An 18,353-nucleotide genomic window follows, 5' to 3' on the forward strand; every position below is an offset into this window, starting at 1 on the left:
CAACTCTTCAGCCGGGTGTCAGGGCTTATAGGAATGCAGTAAGGGAAGGAACATGGCACAGAGAGTTGTTCAGAGGTGGCTGGGTGTATGACGGCATCATGGCAAAACTGTTTGTTTTGTCTAATTGAGTAAGCCAGGGATCAATTCCATTTTCTGTATATCCTGAAAATAAAAGATAAAATAAATAAATTAACTCATCATGTACAATGCAAAAAAATTGCAATTCAGTTATTTGAAATGAAGAGACATACAAATGAACTTTAGATGAGTTTAGAATGAGTTCACATAAATCGGGACACCATGTCTACCCAACCATACCCAAACTACCAAAATTCTCGTACCTCTGATTTTTGGCTTTAGACTTGTGACATCTTCGGGTAGAACTCTGTATTGCAACATAAATGTGATTTTACACGTTTCATTGAAACGCCACGAGAGGGCAGCATAGACTGCGGAAACGTGCAAGACTGCAGGATTAGATCAACTGCATCGCACAACTGTTGCAATTGTCCTCTGCCGAAGAGAGAGAAATTAAGCCAACAAGTGTAACGGGGAAAGAAAAAAGTAAGTTGATAGCATAAGAATGAACATAATCATTGTATAATTGTAAACCATTTGTCAGTTGATGTAATGAAAGTAGAAATGTAGCCTCAATTACGAAAACAATGTATACCACCCTAATAATAGGATGGTCAATTAAATCAGTGGAATTGGTTAACATTGAAATGAGCAGCTTAACCTATGAAGATAACTTGTCTGCAGACAATGTAGCAGACTATCACCAGAGGTGCATTCAGAACGGCGAACGTAGGTGAACGTTCGCAGCGAGTGCATTGACTTTAAACAGTAAAATTTGAACGATTCTTAGACACCGTTCTATATTTTTATGTTTTAAACTGTAAACAAACTGTAAACAAACAAATGGCGACAAGAAAGGCCATTGTATTAGCTGCAGCCTCCGTGCTAATTGACGAGTAGAAGGTCTAGAGATATTGTCGATCTCGTAGAAAGTATAGGCCTACTGCAGACAAGGAATTCGGACGATTCAAGAATAGAGGGCTACGTCACCAAAGTTGTGCCCACTTACTGCAATGTCATGTTCAGATCACATTTTAGGATGCACAACAGTTGACATCAGTTGAAGTAAGGGTGTAGATAAGCTATATGAAACGATTTATCTATTGCTTTATGTGTAGGGAAGGAATTAATGTTAATCTCCATCTGGGAGCACATCTCTTGCTGTCCGTGATCCATGTCTGCTTGCGGAGAACTACCTCTTCTGACAGTTTGCCTATGTTCTCGAACGTTTGAAGAAATCGGCACGCTCAACAGAACATGTTTGAAATCGTTCGCGAGCGTTTGCCTATGTCTGCGACTTTGAACGCACCTCAGGACATCAATGAGAATTACAGGAATGCTTTTACGTGGAATCTCCAAAAAGATATTATCCCGAGATGACGGAGGTAAGTCAGGCTGCCGTATCTTCTGCTAACTGGCAGCTCATTAATCTGCTGCAACTCCTAATTGGTCATGACACTAAAGTTGAGGTCAAAGTTCAGGAGGTTGGTAAAAACAGGACTGTAGTTTCCGGTTGACCCACGGATAGCGGTCAAAGGTTGTGCATGACAGGCAAGCCCCTTCACCCACACACACACACACACACACAAACAAACATGCACGCCTGCACACGCACACACACGTATGACACACACACACACACACACACACACACACACACACACACACACACACACACACACACACACACACACACACACACACACACACACACACACATGCATGTGCACAGTGGTAAGATGAGAGGGACAGAAGGAACAAGAAGACGAAGATGAAAAATGCGATGAGGACATGAAACAGATGGAGAACCGTTTATGACTTTGTCAACGATGTGTTAAAAATGATGGTGTGAGTCCACATTTTAATGTTAGCAGAAATAAAAAAAGAACAACACACTTATCTCTCCCGACGTCCACAACCAGAACACTTCAATCGTTATTAAAGACGATTGGTTGTAGCCTACGTGAGAACCTTAGTGATGCAGAACGCAATTCTAAAAAGCACGGCCTGCTTGACCTTTGGCACAGCTCACAGCAAACATTTATGTTTATGACATGCAATCTTTTTTTGTCTCTGTTCCCATTTCTGTATGTGGTGTGGCCGATCAACAGATTGGGAACAGCTAGGATTGGTTATTCATGAACAAAATGTTGCAGAGTTTGTGTCCGATTAAATTAAGGCTTGTGTGAAACCTTTTTACGTTTCTAAACCGGAAAATAAATTGAATGTAATTTTTCTTTCTGCTGGATTGTTTACCTACTTCTCTAGCGCACACAAATAAATACAGGCATAGACACACACACACACACACACACACACACACACACACACACACACACACACACACACATACACACATGGGCATGCATGTACAAACACATGAACAAAACATTTATCATTTTGACGTAGAGTTGTTGTTCACACGCACGCACGCGCACACACACACACACACACACACACACACACACACACACACACACACACACACACACACACACACACACACACACACACACACACACACACACACAAAGACAACTTTAAGTTGACCCCGGTTTGGTTAATGTTGGCCCACTTAGGCAGTGTTTTCCCAGTCCAACTGTAATGGATTAGTCCATTAGTGTTGGTGGTAGCCTAGGCTCGTCCCCACACCCTGCCTTTAGTAATAAAGTTTTAAGGAGGTGCGTGTGTGCTTTTGTGTGTTTGTGTTTGTGTGTGTGAGAGAACGTGTGTGTGTGTGTGTGTTTGTGTGTGTGTGTTGAGGCGGGCGGTTATTGTATCATTCACATGTATCAATCAATTGTTTGCAATTCCAATGACTTTAAATGTGTAAAAGGTTCCCACGGTCCCCATTAACAGACCACTAAGAGGCAGGGAAAATAAGACTAGTGCCGCTTTTCCACTGCATGGTACCAGCTCGACTCGACTCGACTCGAGTCGACTCAGCTCGCCTTTTTTGCGTTTCCACCGCGATCTAGTACCTCAAGTGGCTGCTTTTTCTAGTACCGCCTCGCTCTAGGTTCCAAGCGGCTGAGCCGATGCTAAAAGGTGACGTCGGCAGACGGCCGGCCACTGATTGGCCAGAGAGTGTGACGAAGTCACGAGAGCGACATGGCAACCATGCTGGTAACAGCCATAGCAGCGCCGCAGCCAACATATTCCACTTCTTCAACATGCCAGCTAATAATACGAACACGAATACCATCGCATCGATGTTCTCCATTGTTGTTATGTTGGTTCTGTCCATGTGTAGGTTACGTAGGTGTTGTTTGCGTCGCGTACAAAAATACGTCACAGCCCTTTCGCGCAGACGACCCCGCCCACGTCCCGGAGGTACTATTTGCGGTGGAAAAGCACCCGCGCTGCTACCGTGTCGAGTCGTGTCGTGTCGAGTCGAGCTACATGTGCGGTGGAAAAGCGGCATAAGAGTGGCCACCGGAGTGCAAACATGTTGAACGGACTGCGTTAGATTAGCACCAGCAAGCTTGTAATGAAACAGCCAATAGTCCTTTCCCTGCAGTGTCTTCTATCACTTAATCTGCATCTCCCTTCAAGTTAATATCTTTTCCAGACAGAGAGAGGGGGAAGAATCGGGAGAGACGGGCGATGTGATTGCGGAAAAACAAGTTTGCTTCAAAATGACACTTTTTTTTCTCTTTCATCTCTTCAAACTATTTAACATTTCCCTTAACCTCTGTATTTCTTTCACTCTTCTCATAGTTCTTTCTCTCTTTCTTAATTCTCTTTTAAATGTTCCTATTTCTTCCTCTCTTCTGTTTCATTCTTTCCTCCTCCCTTTCTTGCCTTCCTTCCCATTCTTTCACTTGCTTCCTGTGCTGCTCTAATTGCTGTTAAGCGTGCAGCTGCTAATGGTTATTGGAGATTAGACATGATGCAGCTCTCATTGTGGAGCCAGTCTCAATATCTGCCTCAAACTGATACGCAACAGAGAAGCTGCCTGGGGGTACTTGGCCTGGGAACTGCCCCCCCTGTTTATGTGTGCTGAACTTCTTCGCTCACCCTGTTATACGTGCTTATTTGTGTGATGTGTATGTATGTGTGTGTGTATGTGTATGTGTGTGTGTGTGTGTGTGTGTGTGTGTGTGTGTGTGTGTGTGTGTGTGTGTGTGTGTGTGTGTGCGCGCGTGCGTGCGTGCGTGCGTGTGTGTGTGTTTGTGTAGATGTGTGGAATGGCCATGTAAGGTTTAGAAAATGAAGGACAAATGAAGAGCCAAACATAGATGTGATGCAGCAGTGAAAATAAGTCAGTATATTTAAAATAGAATTGGATGAGACAGAAATATAACATCTAAATCAATCTTTAGGCAAATTTATTTATCATTCAAGCAAACACAATGTGCACTCTCAATACGAATTAAGAATCAAAATAATTCTTAACATCAGGTATGCCTGACAAAAAAGGCATACATTGAACATGGGAAGTGTAGTTTATAAAACACAATACTAGAACGGTGGACTGGAACAGATTAAGAAACATTGGGAAAGAGCAGAAAAGGTGTGCAGAATTCAAGGAATCGGCATGCAGCCATGAACTCCATAGGGGAACAGCAAGCTACTTCTTGACACTTGTGGGGTCAAAGGTTAAAGGTTGGTCATTAGGGACATCTGGAAGTCACCTTTAGCACTGTCTCCTCATGGATCACCATTGTCATGAGTCTAAGGATGTGTGTGTTGGTGTGTGCGTGGGTGTGTGTGTATGTGTCAGGACAAAGTATTTTTCCATATGTACCTACCAGCTCATTGAAGACATTGATCTTATGCCTGTGTTTTAATATGCATTTTTGTGTGTGTGTGTGTGTGTGTGTGTGTGTTTGTGTTCTTGTGTGAGTGTGTCAGCCAGGTCCTTAACTGATGGATAAAAAGTACTTCCCTCTGGAATGTACGGTTTAAATTGTTCCACTGGGCAATTTTTCTCACACACACACACACACACCCACACCCACACCCACACACACACACACCGACCCCCCCCCCCCCCACACACACACACCCTGGAAGCTTGACAGAGTGACGGCGTGTGCATTGTGATCATTGATGAATGGCTGCAGATTACTTTAGATGCAAACATACAGTTTGTGCATCTTGAAGTGCATACGTGAAGTGTGTGTTTATATACGTGTGTGTGTGTGTGTGTGTGTGTGTGTAAATGTGTAATAAGTACGAGTGCTAATCACCTGTGACAAGCTGTCTAGTAAAACGTCTCAGCTTATGTCACTCCGGAGCCCATGGGAATAAGAGAGCGCAGAAAAGGAAAAGGGGAGCGGAGGACAATATTGAATCCTTTGGTTGTTTACTTGGGGATTCCGGCAAAAGAGAGGTAGTCCCAGGCACTTTCATACTTTCAGAGAAAAGTGTGAAGAAATCCTTTCACTAAAGGATCTCATGAAGGTTCACTGCACATTAACAATGTTTTGGTTTCATAGTAAAAAAAACCTGAATCGATTAATTGATGTATTCATTCATGAGTTAGTGGTCTAGATCTGAATCTACACGGTGCATCTGCTCATAACTCCAATTGCGTATGACATTCTAGAATGTTCTCCGGTGAAAGAACCCCAGCCAATGAGCCACTGGGACTGTGGGCTCAGGTTTCTGATTGGAGGTGATGATTTGATGATCCCCACCCATATAGAATCAGAATTCAGATGTGGGGGTCTGAAACCTTTCGAATGATTATGGAGATGTTTCAATCTCTGAGGAGTAACTAACATGCTGGGTTAAATACCTCAATCCCTGATGTGCCTTAGGATGAATGGACTTGATATGACATAGCTGAAAACACAGATGTGTCCATTTAGGAGCCTGTTTGCAGCCAAATACTTCATCACTTTTGCACTTTTAGTCCTGGCTTTGGCAGCATTTGATCCCTATGCGTTAAAGCAAATGACCTAGCTATGTGGAATGAAGTTCAAGAGAAACACACCCATAGCTAAAGGGGAAGGATCATTCCTGACGGGATAGGCACAATCTACGAGCACGGTTTGACAATAAGCAAAGCGACACTTATTGCTAAGACAGGTGATAAATACTTAGATCATTGCATAGTTCTAATTCACGTGGGTACACTAAGATCAGCCTGGCAAGCGGAGTGCTCCTAAGTGGGCCCTATAGGAACACATTGTTTGGGATGTCCTTTAACGGATGCTTGTTGAAGCTGGCCTGGATTTAGTGGTGTCCAGAGGATACTTAGCTCCTGCAGTTCACTTCGGTTTTCTGCAGTCATGTACATAAATGAGCATGTTTCTGTCTATTGCTGCACATGCATGTGCTATATCTGCGGACATTCATCATTTGTGTTTTACTAAATGTTCAATGTTTCTTTTAACGAACAAACATTATTTGTGTTAAAACATTACATTTGTGTTTTCAAGGCTCATCAGCATGCCTTGCGTCAAAGGTTTCTGCTTTCCACTGAGTTTGACCTCCTGTATTGACTGATGGATTAACTGAGGATGATTGAACTGAATTTTTGAATGATTATGAATGTAAAAAAAACGTGACTTTTTGTTTGATTTCACATTTAATCACATTTCCAGACAAGAAGTCAAACAATTGCATTAAAACTGTATAGATAACAAGAAATATAGCCTGTTTCAGGCTGCTTCCAGTACCAACATGTATAGGAATGGTCCTCTTTCTCAATGTCCTCTAAATCAGTGGTTCCCTTCCTTTAACTTTAGGAGTACCACTAAATGGATCACATGGTATGTATCAAAGATTCATGAAAATATAACGAAAACAACAAAATCATAATAATAACTAGAAAATGCATTTCCTGCAGAAAATGCGGTGAGGGCTGTAGTACAAAGTGAGGTTGAAAATATTTTTGAATAAAGCCACATAGATTAAGACATAAAGAAACGTTAAATGGCTTAAATCAAGTTCAAAAGTCTAAATGGAGTAAACAATGTAAAGCCGGTATGAAACTAAAACTGTGATTCTGAATAAAGTTGAAATGACATTGAAATTCCGTTATCAAGATAAACGGCTGAAAATTGATTTAATTACGTCTTAAACAGTTGGAAGTACCAGAGGACGGCTCTGCCATCCTCCCATTGATTCCCATGTTAAAAAAAGATAATATTTTAAAAGTAGAATATTCTTAATATCTATCCTTAATATTTGAAAATTTAAAAAAGTGAGGAAAGAGATAGGTCCCAAAGTTTGTAGAGAATAATAAAGAAAGAAAGAATAAAACGTAGGAAGAACAATAGTTGAGCGCTGCATGCAGCACTCACCTAATGGGCATAGTTAGAAGGCATTTTTACGTTTGAATTTATGCATGACACATTCATGTCTAATAAGCCGGCTAGTTGGCAGTGGTGACTAGCCGTCATCTTGTCTTCTTTATTCAAGTCATCTTGAATTTTTTCCTTAGCCGATACAGTGCAGTTTTGAGCCGTTTCAAGTGCAACTTAAACTACCATCAGCCCTCAGATTAAGACTGATATGCTTTTGCCTGAAAGAGTTGATTAAGAGTCTGCTCATTTTAAGAAAAACGTTGAATGCGCTTATATCTCACAGAGTGACACATGGCCTTTACCCAACCAGAACCCAGCTAAGAGCTTACGCCCGTCAAACCGAATATTGAAAGTGTGAATATGCTCCTGCTTTTCAGATGAAACATCATAGAACGTCAGCATGCCCCTATCCCTGTCCAGAAACACTCCGAGTCTAGGACCCAAGGGGCCTGTTGTTTTACAGGGGTCCCCGCTCGCTGAGTCTGTCCAAGACTCGTACTTCACTTTATTTCCTTTTACTTTGCCGACCAGACTCCAAGACATCTTATTGGTACCAAACCGCTCCTTCCTATCGATTTGACTATCAACCACAGCCACACCCACGTGCCCGCTCCACTCGACCTCCCAGTAGCAGAGGTCAGGCAGTTCCTCCACACAGAGCACCTGGGGCCTCATGGACGGGCGCTTGTGGTCCGGGGAGAAACGCTCTATGTCCTTGGCCTTCTTTCGCCTTGCTGTTCTACCGTCCTCACTGAGGACCAGTCTCTCGCCGGCCGTGTTCCCATCAAGCGTGAGCTCAATGCCATCTGAAGGACAAAGAGTAAATACAAGACGGTGTTACCGTTGTATCACAATGATTGCTATCTTACATCTTTCATGTCGTATCAATATTCATATGATCCTATAATCCTAAACCAGTAAGCAGAACGTTTGATTATGTTTTGTGTATAGATGTATTCCAGTTGAACACTTACACTTCTTTGGAGCTGGCTTTAGTCTGCATTCTCCCCCGTGGTCAATTCTGCAAAAACACACACAATTAAAACACTATATTACCGATCAGTCACACACACACACACACACACACACACACACACACACACACACACACACACACACACACACACACACACACACACACACACACACACACACACACACACACACACACACACAGGTGCTACCTGAGTGTCTTCAGACTTGTTTTTGGATCAGCAGCGATGGCAGAAAGCCTCTGTTCTCCAGACTTTTCTGGGTAGTTGTAGCTCAGGTCCAGCTCCTGCAGTTGTGAATGATTGAGCTCAAGCGCTGATGCCAGTGACAGACAGCCAGTTTTTGTCACTTGGCAGTATGACAACCTAAAGGCCAAGCATAAGGGCAAACAAGGTATAATCATACAGAGCTCTGCGTGTGGTCATGTTTGAAGTTTAAATTCACTTATGTGTACAAAGTCACAACATGCACTTACTTGAGAACCTCAAGCCTGCAGCATTTGCTCCTCAGGCTTTCAGCAAGCTTTTCCACTCCTGCATCTTTGATATCATTGTGGCTGAGGTCCAGCACTGTTAGGTTAGAAGAGCTGGACTTCAGGATAGAGGATGCCAAGCCTTCGCAGGACCTGGCAGTGAGGTCACACCTGTTCAGCCTGTAGCAAAAATGGGATAGGCATTGAGGTTCAGGTTCAACACCTCAGAACAAAACCTCTTGGTGCCAAGCTGATATAAATATATCATATTCATATAATTTATCAAAAAAATCATAAACTACAGTCTGAAAAATAGAATACCACAGCATATTTTCGATATAAATGTGCAAATAGATTTTTAACCAACATCCTAAAAGTATATAAATATCTCTCTCTCATATATATATATATATATATATATATATGAAAAAGATGCAGATGAGTCCAAAAGCCTTGAAACCCCAAATGTAATACCTGCTAGCGTCACAATTAACTGAGTGCAAGCCACTGTTTTTCGCTTAGCAAAACTGACAGTATTACCCACACAAAATAAGTCAAAAATTAGCAACAATATCTGGAAATTCTTACAAAGCTGTTTTGGCGACTTTCACTAGGGGGAGCATTCCTTCAAGAACCTCCTCTGATTTGACGTATTTTTTCAGATCAAACACATCCAGATCCGCATCTGATGTCAATAGGACAAACATCAGGGCGGACCACTGTGGTCGTGTGAATTTTTCAAACGTAAGGCTTTGTTTCTGAAGGTGGTCCTTTATTTCCTTCACTAGAGAATGGTCATTGAGCTCGTTCAAGCAGTGGAACAGATTGATGCGCTTTTCTGCATTGATGTCTCCATCAATCTTTCTCTTGATGTACTCAATTGTGTCCTTGTTGGTCTCAGGCTGGTTTCTTCCTGCCTGGCTCACCAACAGATCACGCAGAGGCTTCTGGTTTGTCTCCAGGGAAAGACCAAGGAGGAAGCGAAGGAATATGTCCCAATCTCCATTGTCATTTTCCAAAGCTTTGTCCACAGCACATATGTAGAAGTCGGATTGGCCTCCGACTGTAATAGCAGGCTCAGTGAGCACATTTTTCTCTGTGTTGACGAATGTGACAAAGGCATAAACCGCAGCAAGGAACTCCTGAATACTCAGATGGACAAAGCTGTACAGTTTTTGCTTTATCAGATCATAACTCTCTATTGAGTTCTGTGTAAACAGGCCAGAGTAGACTGCACATGCTGTGATGTCCATTTCCCGTTGCTTTAGGTCCTCTTCTATGAAGACCAAGTTACCCCTCTTCAGCTCCTCATATGCCAGCTTCCCCAGGGACAACACAGTTTCTTTGTTTATCTTGGTCCAGTATGACCCTGTACCATTGACTTCCTCCCTTTTCTCATCACCACCCTGGAATTTGTCAATGCTCAGTTTGCACTGTAACAAGAGGAAGCATATGTACATGTCAGTCAAAGTCTTGGGCATGTGCTGCACGTTCTCCTCGCTATGCATCAAGCCTTCCAGCACAATGGAGGTAATCCAACAGAAGACTGGAATGTAGCACATGATGTAAAGTGCCCTTGAGGTTTTGATGTGGGAGAAGATTCTCTCGGCCAGCTCTGGATCGTATCTTTTTCTGAAGTATTGCTCCCTTTGGAGGTCATTGAATCCACGGACTTCGGTAACCAGGTCGATGCACTCCGGAGGAATGTTTCTGGAGGATGCGGGCCGTGCAGTGATCCAGAGCTGTGCTCCGGGAAGCAGGTTTCCCCTGATGAGATTCGTCAGCAGGACTTTCAAAGGAGCTGGCTTTTTCATGTCCGACCAGTCTATAATTTCACTGAAATTAAGATCCAGCCGACACTCATCAAAGCCATCCAGAACAATAAGGATTTTGTAATTGTGATAATTTGTGATTTCTGATGTCTTCATTTCTGGAAAGAAGCTATGTATAATTCCTTCAAAGCTGTGCTCTTCAGTATTCATCAAATTCAGCTCCCGGAAGGGAAATGTAAAGAGAAAATATATGCCCTGATTGACTGCGCCTTCCGCCCAGTCCAACATGTACTTCTGTAAAGCAATTGTCTTTCCACTCCCTGCAATTCCATTTGTCAGAACTCTTCTTATTTCTCCATTTTGTCCTGATTTGAAGATGTCATGATGTTTGATTGCCGTTTCCTGTCTACCACTTTCAAATGATGCTGCTTGAACCCGCCTGCTTTCGTTCTGACCAATGACATCGTCACTCTCGCCCTTTATGATGTATAGCTCTGTGTAGATCTCATGAAGAAGAGCTGACTTTCCTTGTTGGGTGATCCCTTCGGAGACTCGTTGAAACTTCTTGATCAAATGAGCTTTAAGTTTCCTCTGGCTTGCAATATCCGGCTTTTCTGAATCAAAATAAAATGTGAAGGAAACAAAATGGATTTAGTGCAAACTTAACATATAGTGGATTGTTGATCATATGCTGCTTTTGGTTTTATAAACATATTAATCAGTATTTACATCTAATTGCTTACCTCGTATTTCTGTCTGTCTGTGGATGAATTCAGAGGGGATTTGCTTGGCTTCCAGAGGCCTGGAGAGTATCCAGAGAAGGGCAGACGGAAGCAGATTCCCCCTGATGAGATTGGAAAGCAGCCTACTAACAGGGGCTGCCTCTCTCACATCGCTCAGGGTTTTAACACTGTCGCCAAAGTCCAGTGGAAGCCCATCCAAACCGTCCAGGACAATTATGAGTTTATACTTCTCAAAGTCAGATATTACAAACTGTTGAGTTTCTGGGAAGACGTCGTTGAGGAGTTCTATCAAGCTTTTCTTTTCTTCTTTGAATTTAGATAGTTGGTGAGAAGTTAGATGGAATACCATTTCTGTGTCCTGTTCCATTCTCCATACAAAATTAAAAAATCGGGTGGTGCGTGAGGTGACAGCTCCTGCCCACTCTCTTGTGAATTTCTGTGCATGAATGGTTTTTCCAATGCAAGCATCTCCAATTGTTAGAACCGTTTTGATTCTTTCATCTTTTTTTGCTTTGAAAATATCAGCTACAGCAACAGATATTGCCTTGACATTCCCCAAAGCATCACTGCTCTCCTTTTCAATGTGTTCAGTGTTACTTTGGTTGGGAAGAATCAAATCTTTGTTATTTTGAAAGTCATTAGTGAACCGTTTCTTCATGCTCTTGGTAAGCTTCTGTCGTCGCTTCACAGAGTCTAAAAGAAATGTACAGAGTAAGCAGAAATGTTAAGTGATTACTGCATGTTAGAAGTATAGATTGATGATAGATAAATGAAAAGATGTGTGGATAGCTTATATATACTCTATAGTAGGGCTGCAAGATTAATCTTCCAAATATCGCTGTATTGATTCTGAGCTCAATTCTTTCTTGTTACTGTATGACCATGATTTTAGCGTATTTGCATTTTTGTGGCATCGACCATGAAAAGTAACAAAGTGTTTAGCAGAGCACTGAGAACAGGGAAGAACTCTTTTGACTGACACAAGAGTTGAAGCATTGGTGATTAAATTGGTGTGGGCTTAACACGCCCCCTGTCCTACGCTATTTTATAATTCTGCTCTGTTTTTCTGAGTTAACAAGTTAATTAGCTCAGAATTCAGATTTTTCATGGCAAAAAATAAATCCTGCTCGGTTTTTCTGAATTGCCAAGATACCTCAATCGTTGTGTAACTGTTGAGTGTGATATGAGTGATATAATGAGCGATGGTGCATATAAAAAGCACCACACACAGGGACGCGGGAAGTCAGTCCGAGTGGGGGGTGCTGAGAGAGTCTATATAATGACGTCATAATAAATGCTGCGTAACATCCAATGTTTACAGAGACGAGATGACGGGTGACGTCACATTCAGGGCTCCGTTATTCACAAACGTTAGCAAGTAAACAATGTACAAATTAGAGTCAACTCGGCTGATACTGTGCTGAATTTCACACACTAACAACATGCAGACAAGCTGTTGCGGTCCGGGATTATACACAGCGTTATAACAAGGATTCAGGAGGTTATTTCTAAAGGTTTACAAAGGAAAGTGACAGTAAAAGAAAGCCTTAATTTTCATCAAGAGTTACGAGTTGTCTGATATGAGGAAAGTGACGATTTCTCAGACAAAGTGAACCAGAATCAAAACGATAACATTCTACGTGTCTATTAATATGGCCAGCAACATTTTACACCAGTTTTAGAATGTTTTGCACTACAACAGATGTTGAACACCAACATGCTTATGTAAACTGAGCATAGTACCATATTCAGCTATGGACAGATCACATACGGAATGCAGGGAATTGGATGTCCGGCTGGTGCTTTGATCGCAAAGTTTTGCCTTCTTGGGGCCAAAAAAATCGGAAAATACTTATTTTCTGTGACACGTTGCGCTTGTAACAAGCTAGACTTTTTCGAATTTTCCCGTCGCGCACATACCATTGTTCTGCGTTGTGCGTCATAGCCTACGTCAGCCTACACAAACAATGTCCTAAATAAAATGAAATGCTAATATGATAAATATAACAAAAAGGGTGGATGTCAATAATTTCATTAAAAATCATGTTGTATGATAAAATTCTACTCTAAAAAAAAAAATGCATTGATTTGTTCAGAAAACTTTCTCACTTGCAGTTACAGCCAGGGACCGCCAGGGGGGTGCCACAGCACCCTAAGCACCCCCACTTGCTGCGTCCCTGGCCACACACCGAAGCGTTATACTATAGGTGTCCGGAAAACCTAACCCTCAATCGGACGCGGACATTAAACACATCGCCGCTCAGGCGGAGCTGCACCAGCTACACCAGTGCAGGAATTGATCCTGGACAAACGCTGCAATGTCATTAGATCAGAACGAGCTTTCTGTCTGAACAACCCCAAAGTGCTGAGGTACTCCAAGTCGGAAAACATGAGTCCATTATTTTTGGCCACGGAAGGTCTTAGAAAAAGGTACACACTAACACCCACTGCAGGTGCATGGGCAGCTCCCCTCTAGCTGACTTTGGGATGTACATGTATATAGTTTGACATTTTCCTGACAAAAGATTCAGTAGGTGTGCATTGGATATATTCCTCTGTATTTCGTCATTTTTTCCAGAATCGTGCAGCCCTACTGTATGGATCGATGGATAGATGGATCACATACCTTGACACTCAGTCACTCGGTCAATGAACTCAGTGGGAATCTTATCAGCAGCTGAGTGTTGGGTTAGAATCCACAGGCAAGCAGACGGCAGTAAATTTCCCTTGATGAGGTTTGTCAGTAGCCTGTCCACAGAATCTTTCTTTCTGGTGTCAGTCAAGTCATTCTTGGGATCAAAGTCAAGAGGAAGTTGACACTTATCCAAACCATCAAGCACAAATGCTATTTTGTAGTCTTTATAATCTGATGTTCTATGTTCACTGTCTTTTCCCAATAAATGATCAAGTAGTTCCTCCAGACTTTCAATTTCTGTTGATTGTAGTTTCCCTAAATTGATTTTAAATAACATATCAATTTCTGGGTAAATCCTTCCCCTTCCCCAGTCCAACATGAGTGTCTGTGCCTGAAAGGTTTTACCAATACCACCCAACCCCTTTGTTAGCACTTTTTTTATAGAGCCTTTGGATTGAAATATTTCATCATATGTAGTTTGTCTTGTGTCCTTGGCTCCAGTTTGGATCTCTCTACCTCCCTTTTTGTCTTTCTGCCCTCCTGTGATGAACAGGTCAGTTTCAATTTCCTCATTCCTCGGGCGTATCCCGTACTCATCGATGATTCTCTTCTTAAGGTTTTTTGTGAGCTTGTCCTTGGCTGAATAAAGAGATAAGATGATACAACGATTTGAATGCGAACGAGGGAGCTATAAAATGTTGCACTCAGAAAAAAAGTATGAAAATAATTGATAGCCAAGGACTGGTGATTCAATTTATGTTTGATCTAAATTAATGTCTTACCTTTTTTCTTGGCAGCTTGCTTTAATTTTCGTTGAATGCTAGGGATGACACACATAAAAAAATAAATAAAAATGCATTCCAGACCAGATCATAATCTGCCACATCCAATCCATACAAGTAATGATGTAAGCCATCAACCAACATACCCACCTACCTAGTGATTCTACTTAATCAACTAACTATTTATGGCTGACTGTCCGCTTAGCACCCTTCCACACAGTGGTAAAGCTTTTGATTGACTTCTTGAAAAAAAAACATTGTATGGTGCATTTTATTGACCTTATTGTAAAAACAAAGATTTATTACTTTGCTTTAAAAATCCTCACCTTTCCTCAGATTCTCCATTGTTAAAGTCTAGTACTTCATCCTTCACAAAGGCATTGCTGGGACGCTCATCTCGGCTACATGAGACAAGAATAGGGGAAATGTTTTACAAATGACTGATTATATACATCCCCACATAGATATTTGAACAGTGGAAAACTGATACAAAACAATTTAAAACTCAATTAAAGAGGGAGTCATTGATTTTTGAAAAAAAGTGGGACCAAAAGGCATCCATAATGAAAATGGTATCTCCTGAAAAAACGTACAATAGCTTCAGGTATATACCCCCAATATTTACAATATACGATCACAATTCATTTAAATGTGACAACCTATGTAGTCATGCATCTGTACCATCAATATGTGTACTTCAATGTGTCTTCCAACTGAGCAAATTGCACAATATAATATTATATCCTCACCTGGGCCCTTCCGCTGATTCTCCTCTCCTGAGGTCTGGTGGATGATCAATGGAGTGGTCACTCTTCATGGAGACGACGCTTAGTGTAGGTGAGGATGCTCTCTGGTTATCTAGGCTACATGGAAACACAGGAATAAAACATTACAATTTTTAATGTTTTACAATTGAATATCCTATACATCCGAAAGATATTTGAACAGTGAAAAACTGCTACAAACAAAGTAAAACCCCATTAAAGAGACATTCACTGATTTCTGACAGCAAGATGCCACAAAGCCTACAAAAATCTTGAAATTGCTATCTCCTAAAACGTACAATAACTTAATTTCATTATTCCTTATATCTTTCATCCTAATTTCTGTGACATTTTAAATGTGGCACTATGGGCCCTATCTTGAAACCTGCGCAATTTACTTTCTACACCGACGCATGCATTTTGCTAGTTTGCACCCGGCGCAAGGCCGATTTTCCCCCCAGCAAACCTGCGGCACTAAACTTGCACCCTGAGAGGCGTGATCCAGCGCAAATGATACATCGTACTATCTTACAGATCGATAAAGCAGTTGCGCAACTGACCGACAAATACCTGGTCTAAGTACACTAGCGGATAGCGCAGTTGGTGTTGCTATTTTGACGTACCATGGCAGGTCGGAACTGCACAATTTTTTCCATAGGGGCTGCATGAATGAACACTGTAGTAGGCTATGCCATGCGTTAAAATAATAATAATAACAATGATAAACTCGAGCAAAGTTGGCTATATCCCAGCCTTCCAAAACAAAATCATGTTTTAGGGTAAATGATAACGTTAGTTAAATTATTTGGGAAAGAACAGCTGATACAGCGGTAATAAGTTGTATTCAAATCAATGCATCTGCAAAGACCGTACAGAAAACACATATGTTCTTGACACAGACATCGTGTACAAGCCCATAACTTTTAGGATTGATGAGTATTAGATCGTGAGAAAACATAGTTTTACCTCGAGTGAGTGTTAAAAAGAATGAGGTGCGTGCGTCTGCATCCATCTGTTTAAACACACGCAAACTAAACACGTAACACATAATACAGTCCATGGCAATGTGCATTAACGGGGGGACACATGCATATTAGGAACACAAGTCGATAATGTATACAATACCGGTAAGAAACTATGTTTGTCAATGTATTGCCGCATATCATTAAATAGACCCACAGTTGCGCCCACAGGACCGCATATCATATGTGTGTTAAATTTTCTTTGCTGCAATTTACATGACGACTCAGTATTTCGGAAGTTGTAGAAGAAAATACTATTCCATTTGTGAATTAGGGCATTTTATTTGGCCATAAACTGAGCAATTTGAAGTTTGAAATTCATGTGGTCATGCATCTGTCTCATCGGAGACTGCAGACGCGCTGTCAAAATAACAACTCGTCAGGTTCAAATGCGCTCATGGCTCTTAAAGGGGATGGGAGCTGGCACTCTCATTGGTTTATTGTACGTTACGCCCAAACCACACCTACGGGTAATTAGGCTACTTCAGGGCAACCCTTTTTAGATTCGCGTCGGGCGCAAGAGTCATTTATCCGCCGGTATAATAGCAACAGCGGCAGAGCCCCGCCCACAAAGCTACTTCCGTTTTGCGCTTCTCACTTGCGTTTCAGACCGTTAAAATATGGCCCTATACATTTATTTGCTAATGCATCTGTTTCATCAATATGTCCATTTGAAGTGTCTTCCAACTGAGCATGTATCACAATATAATATTACATCTCCTCACCTGGGCCCTCCCACTGATTTTCCTTTGTTGAGTTCTGGTGGATGATCAATGGAGCGGTCACTCTTCATGGAGATACCGCTTGGTGTAGGTGAGGATGCTCTCTGGTTATCTAGGCTACATGGAAACACAGAAATAAAACATTAGAAATGTTAATGTTTTACAATTGAATATCATATACATCCGAAAGATAGTTGAACAGTGAAAAACTGCTACAAACAAATTAAAACCCCATTAAAGAGGCATTCACTGATTTCTGACCACAAGATGGCACAAAAGGCTGCAATCCTGAAAATGGTATCTCCTAAAAAAACAACTTAATTTCTTTATCCATTTATCATCATAATTTCTGCAACGACAACAGTTGAGATATTAAATGTGGCACTATATGTGCTAATGCATCTGTACCATAAATTCATCCATTTGGATACAAGTGTCTACCAACTGAGCTAATTGAACAATCTACTATTACATCTCCTCACCTTGGCCCTTCATCTGATTCTCCAATGTTGAGTTCTGCCAGAGTCATGAAGATAGATGAAGATACATGAAGAAAAATCATATACATCCCACAGAGACATTTTGGAATTGCTTGCTTCATGATTCCAACAGAGGGGACAGGACACAACATACAATTTACTAAATGTTCATTGTCGCCTTCCTGGTTGTTCAGACACATTTAGAACCAATTTGTCGATGCCGTTATTAGGCGGCCCATTTTGTGCGTGTGTTTGTATGTGGTTGCCCCCCCTGCTATTTTTGAATAAATAATTACATAAAATAAGAACATTTCAATAATTTAACTTACTGAGATTTGTCTCGCTCCCAAAGCTGATGGCCTGTAAATTAAGTGGAACAGGACAAAAAAATATATATATTCAAATATCGATATAAATATTAGTGCATTAAACATTTAATTTATTTTCCACCCCATTCAAACTTTTATTTAATAAATAAAAAAATAAATTCCATTCAATTCAAAGTTGCAATGTGTACGAGTGAGTCTTTGGGTTACTTAAAGTAATCCCTGGTTCTTTTTCTAACTTCGCTCGGTGTTTCACTATGGGAATCGCATAGGCGTGACCTACTACGGAAGCTCCAATCGCAC

The 18,353-nt window shown here is 41.4% G+C and overlaps 1 protein-coding gene across 3 annotated transcripts in view; it reads right to left on the minus strand.

The window, feature by feature from the left end:
• Positions 1-6,611: 6,611 nt before the first annotated feature.
• Positions 6,612-18,353, minus strand: part of LOC130388704 (uncharacterized) — a 28,066-nt gene continuing 16,324 nt past the window's right edge. For 2 of the 3 annotated variants that reach the window (XM_056598185.1, XM_056598195.1), the window contains 13 exons: positions 18,054-18,084; positions 17,728-17,761; positions 17,249-17,362; positions 15,487-15,600; positions 15,064-15,138; positions 14,738-14,775; positions 13,947-14,594; positions 11,321-12,013; positions 9,394-11,191; positions 8,809-8,985; positions 8,525-8,698; positions 8,315-8,361; positions 6,612-8,146 (listed from right to left, as the gene is read on the minus strand). In XM_056598185.1, coding sequence (XP_056454160.1) covers positions 7,611-8,146; positions 8,315-8,361; positions 8,525-8,698; positions 8,809-8,985; positions 9,394-11,191; positions 11,321-12,013; positions 13,947-14,594; positions 14,738-14,775; positions 15,064-15,138; positions 15,487-15,600; positions 17,249-17,362; positions 17,728-17,761; positions 18,054-18,084 — 4,479 coding nt within the window. In that variant the 3' untranslated portion in view covers positions 6,612-7,610. The other variant, XM_056598177.1, reaches the window with a different exon arrangement.

This window comes from Gadus chalcogrammus, chromosome 1 (assembly GCF_026213295.1).
Source record: "Gadus chalcogrammus isolate NIFS_2021 chromosome 1, NIFS_Gcha_1.0, whole genome shotgun sequence".
Taxonomy (NCBI): Eukaryota; Metazoa; Chordata; class Actinopteri; order Gadiformes; family Gadidae; genus Gadus; species Gadus chalcogrammus.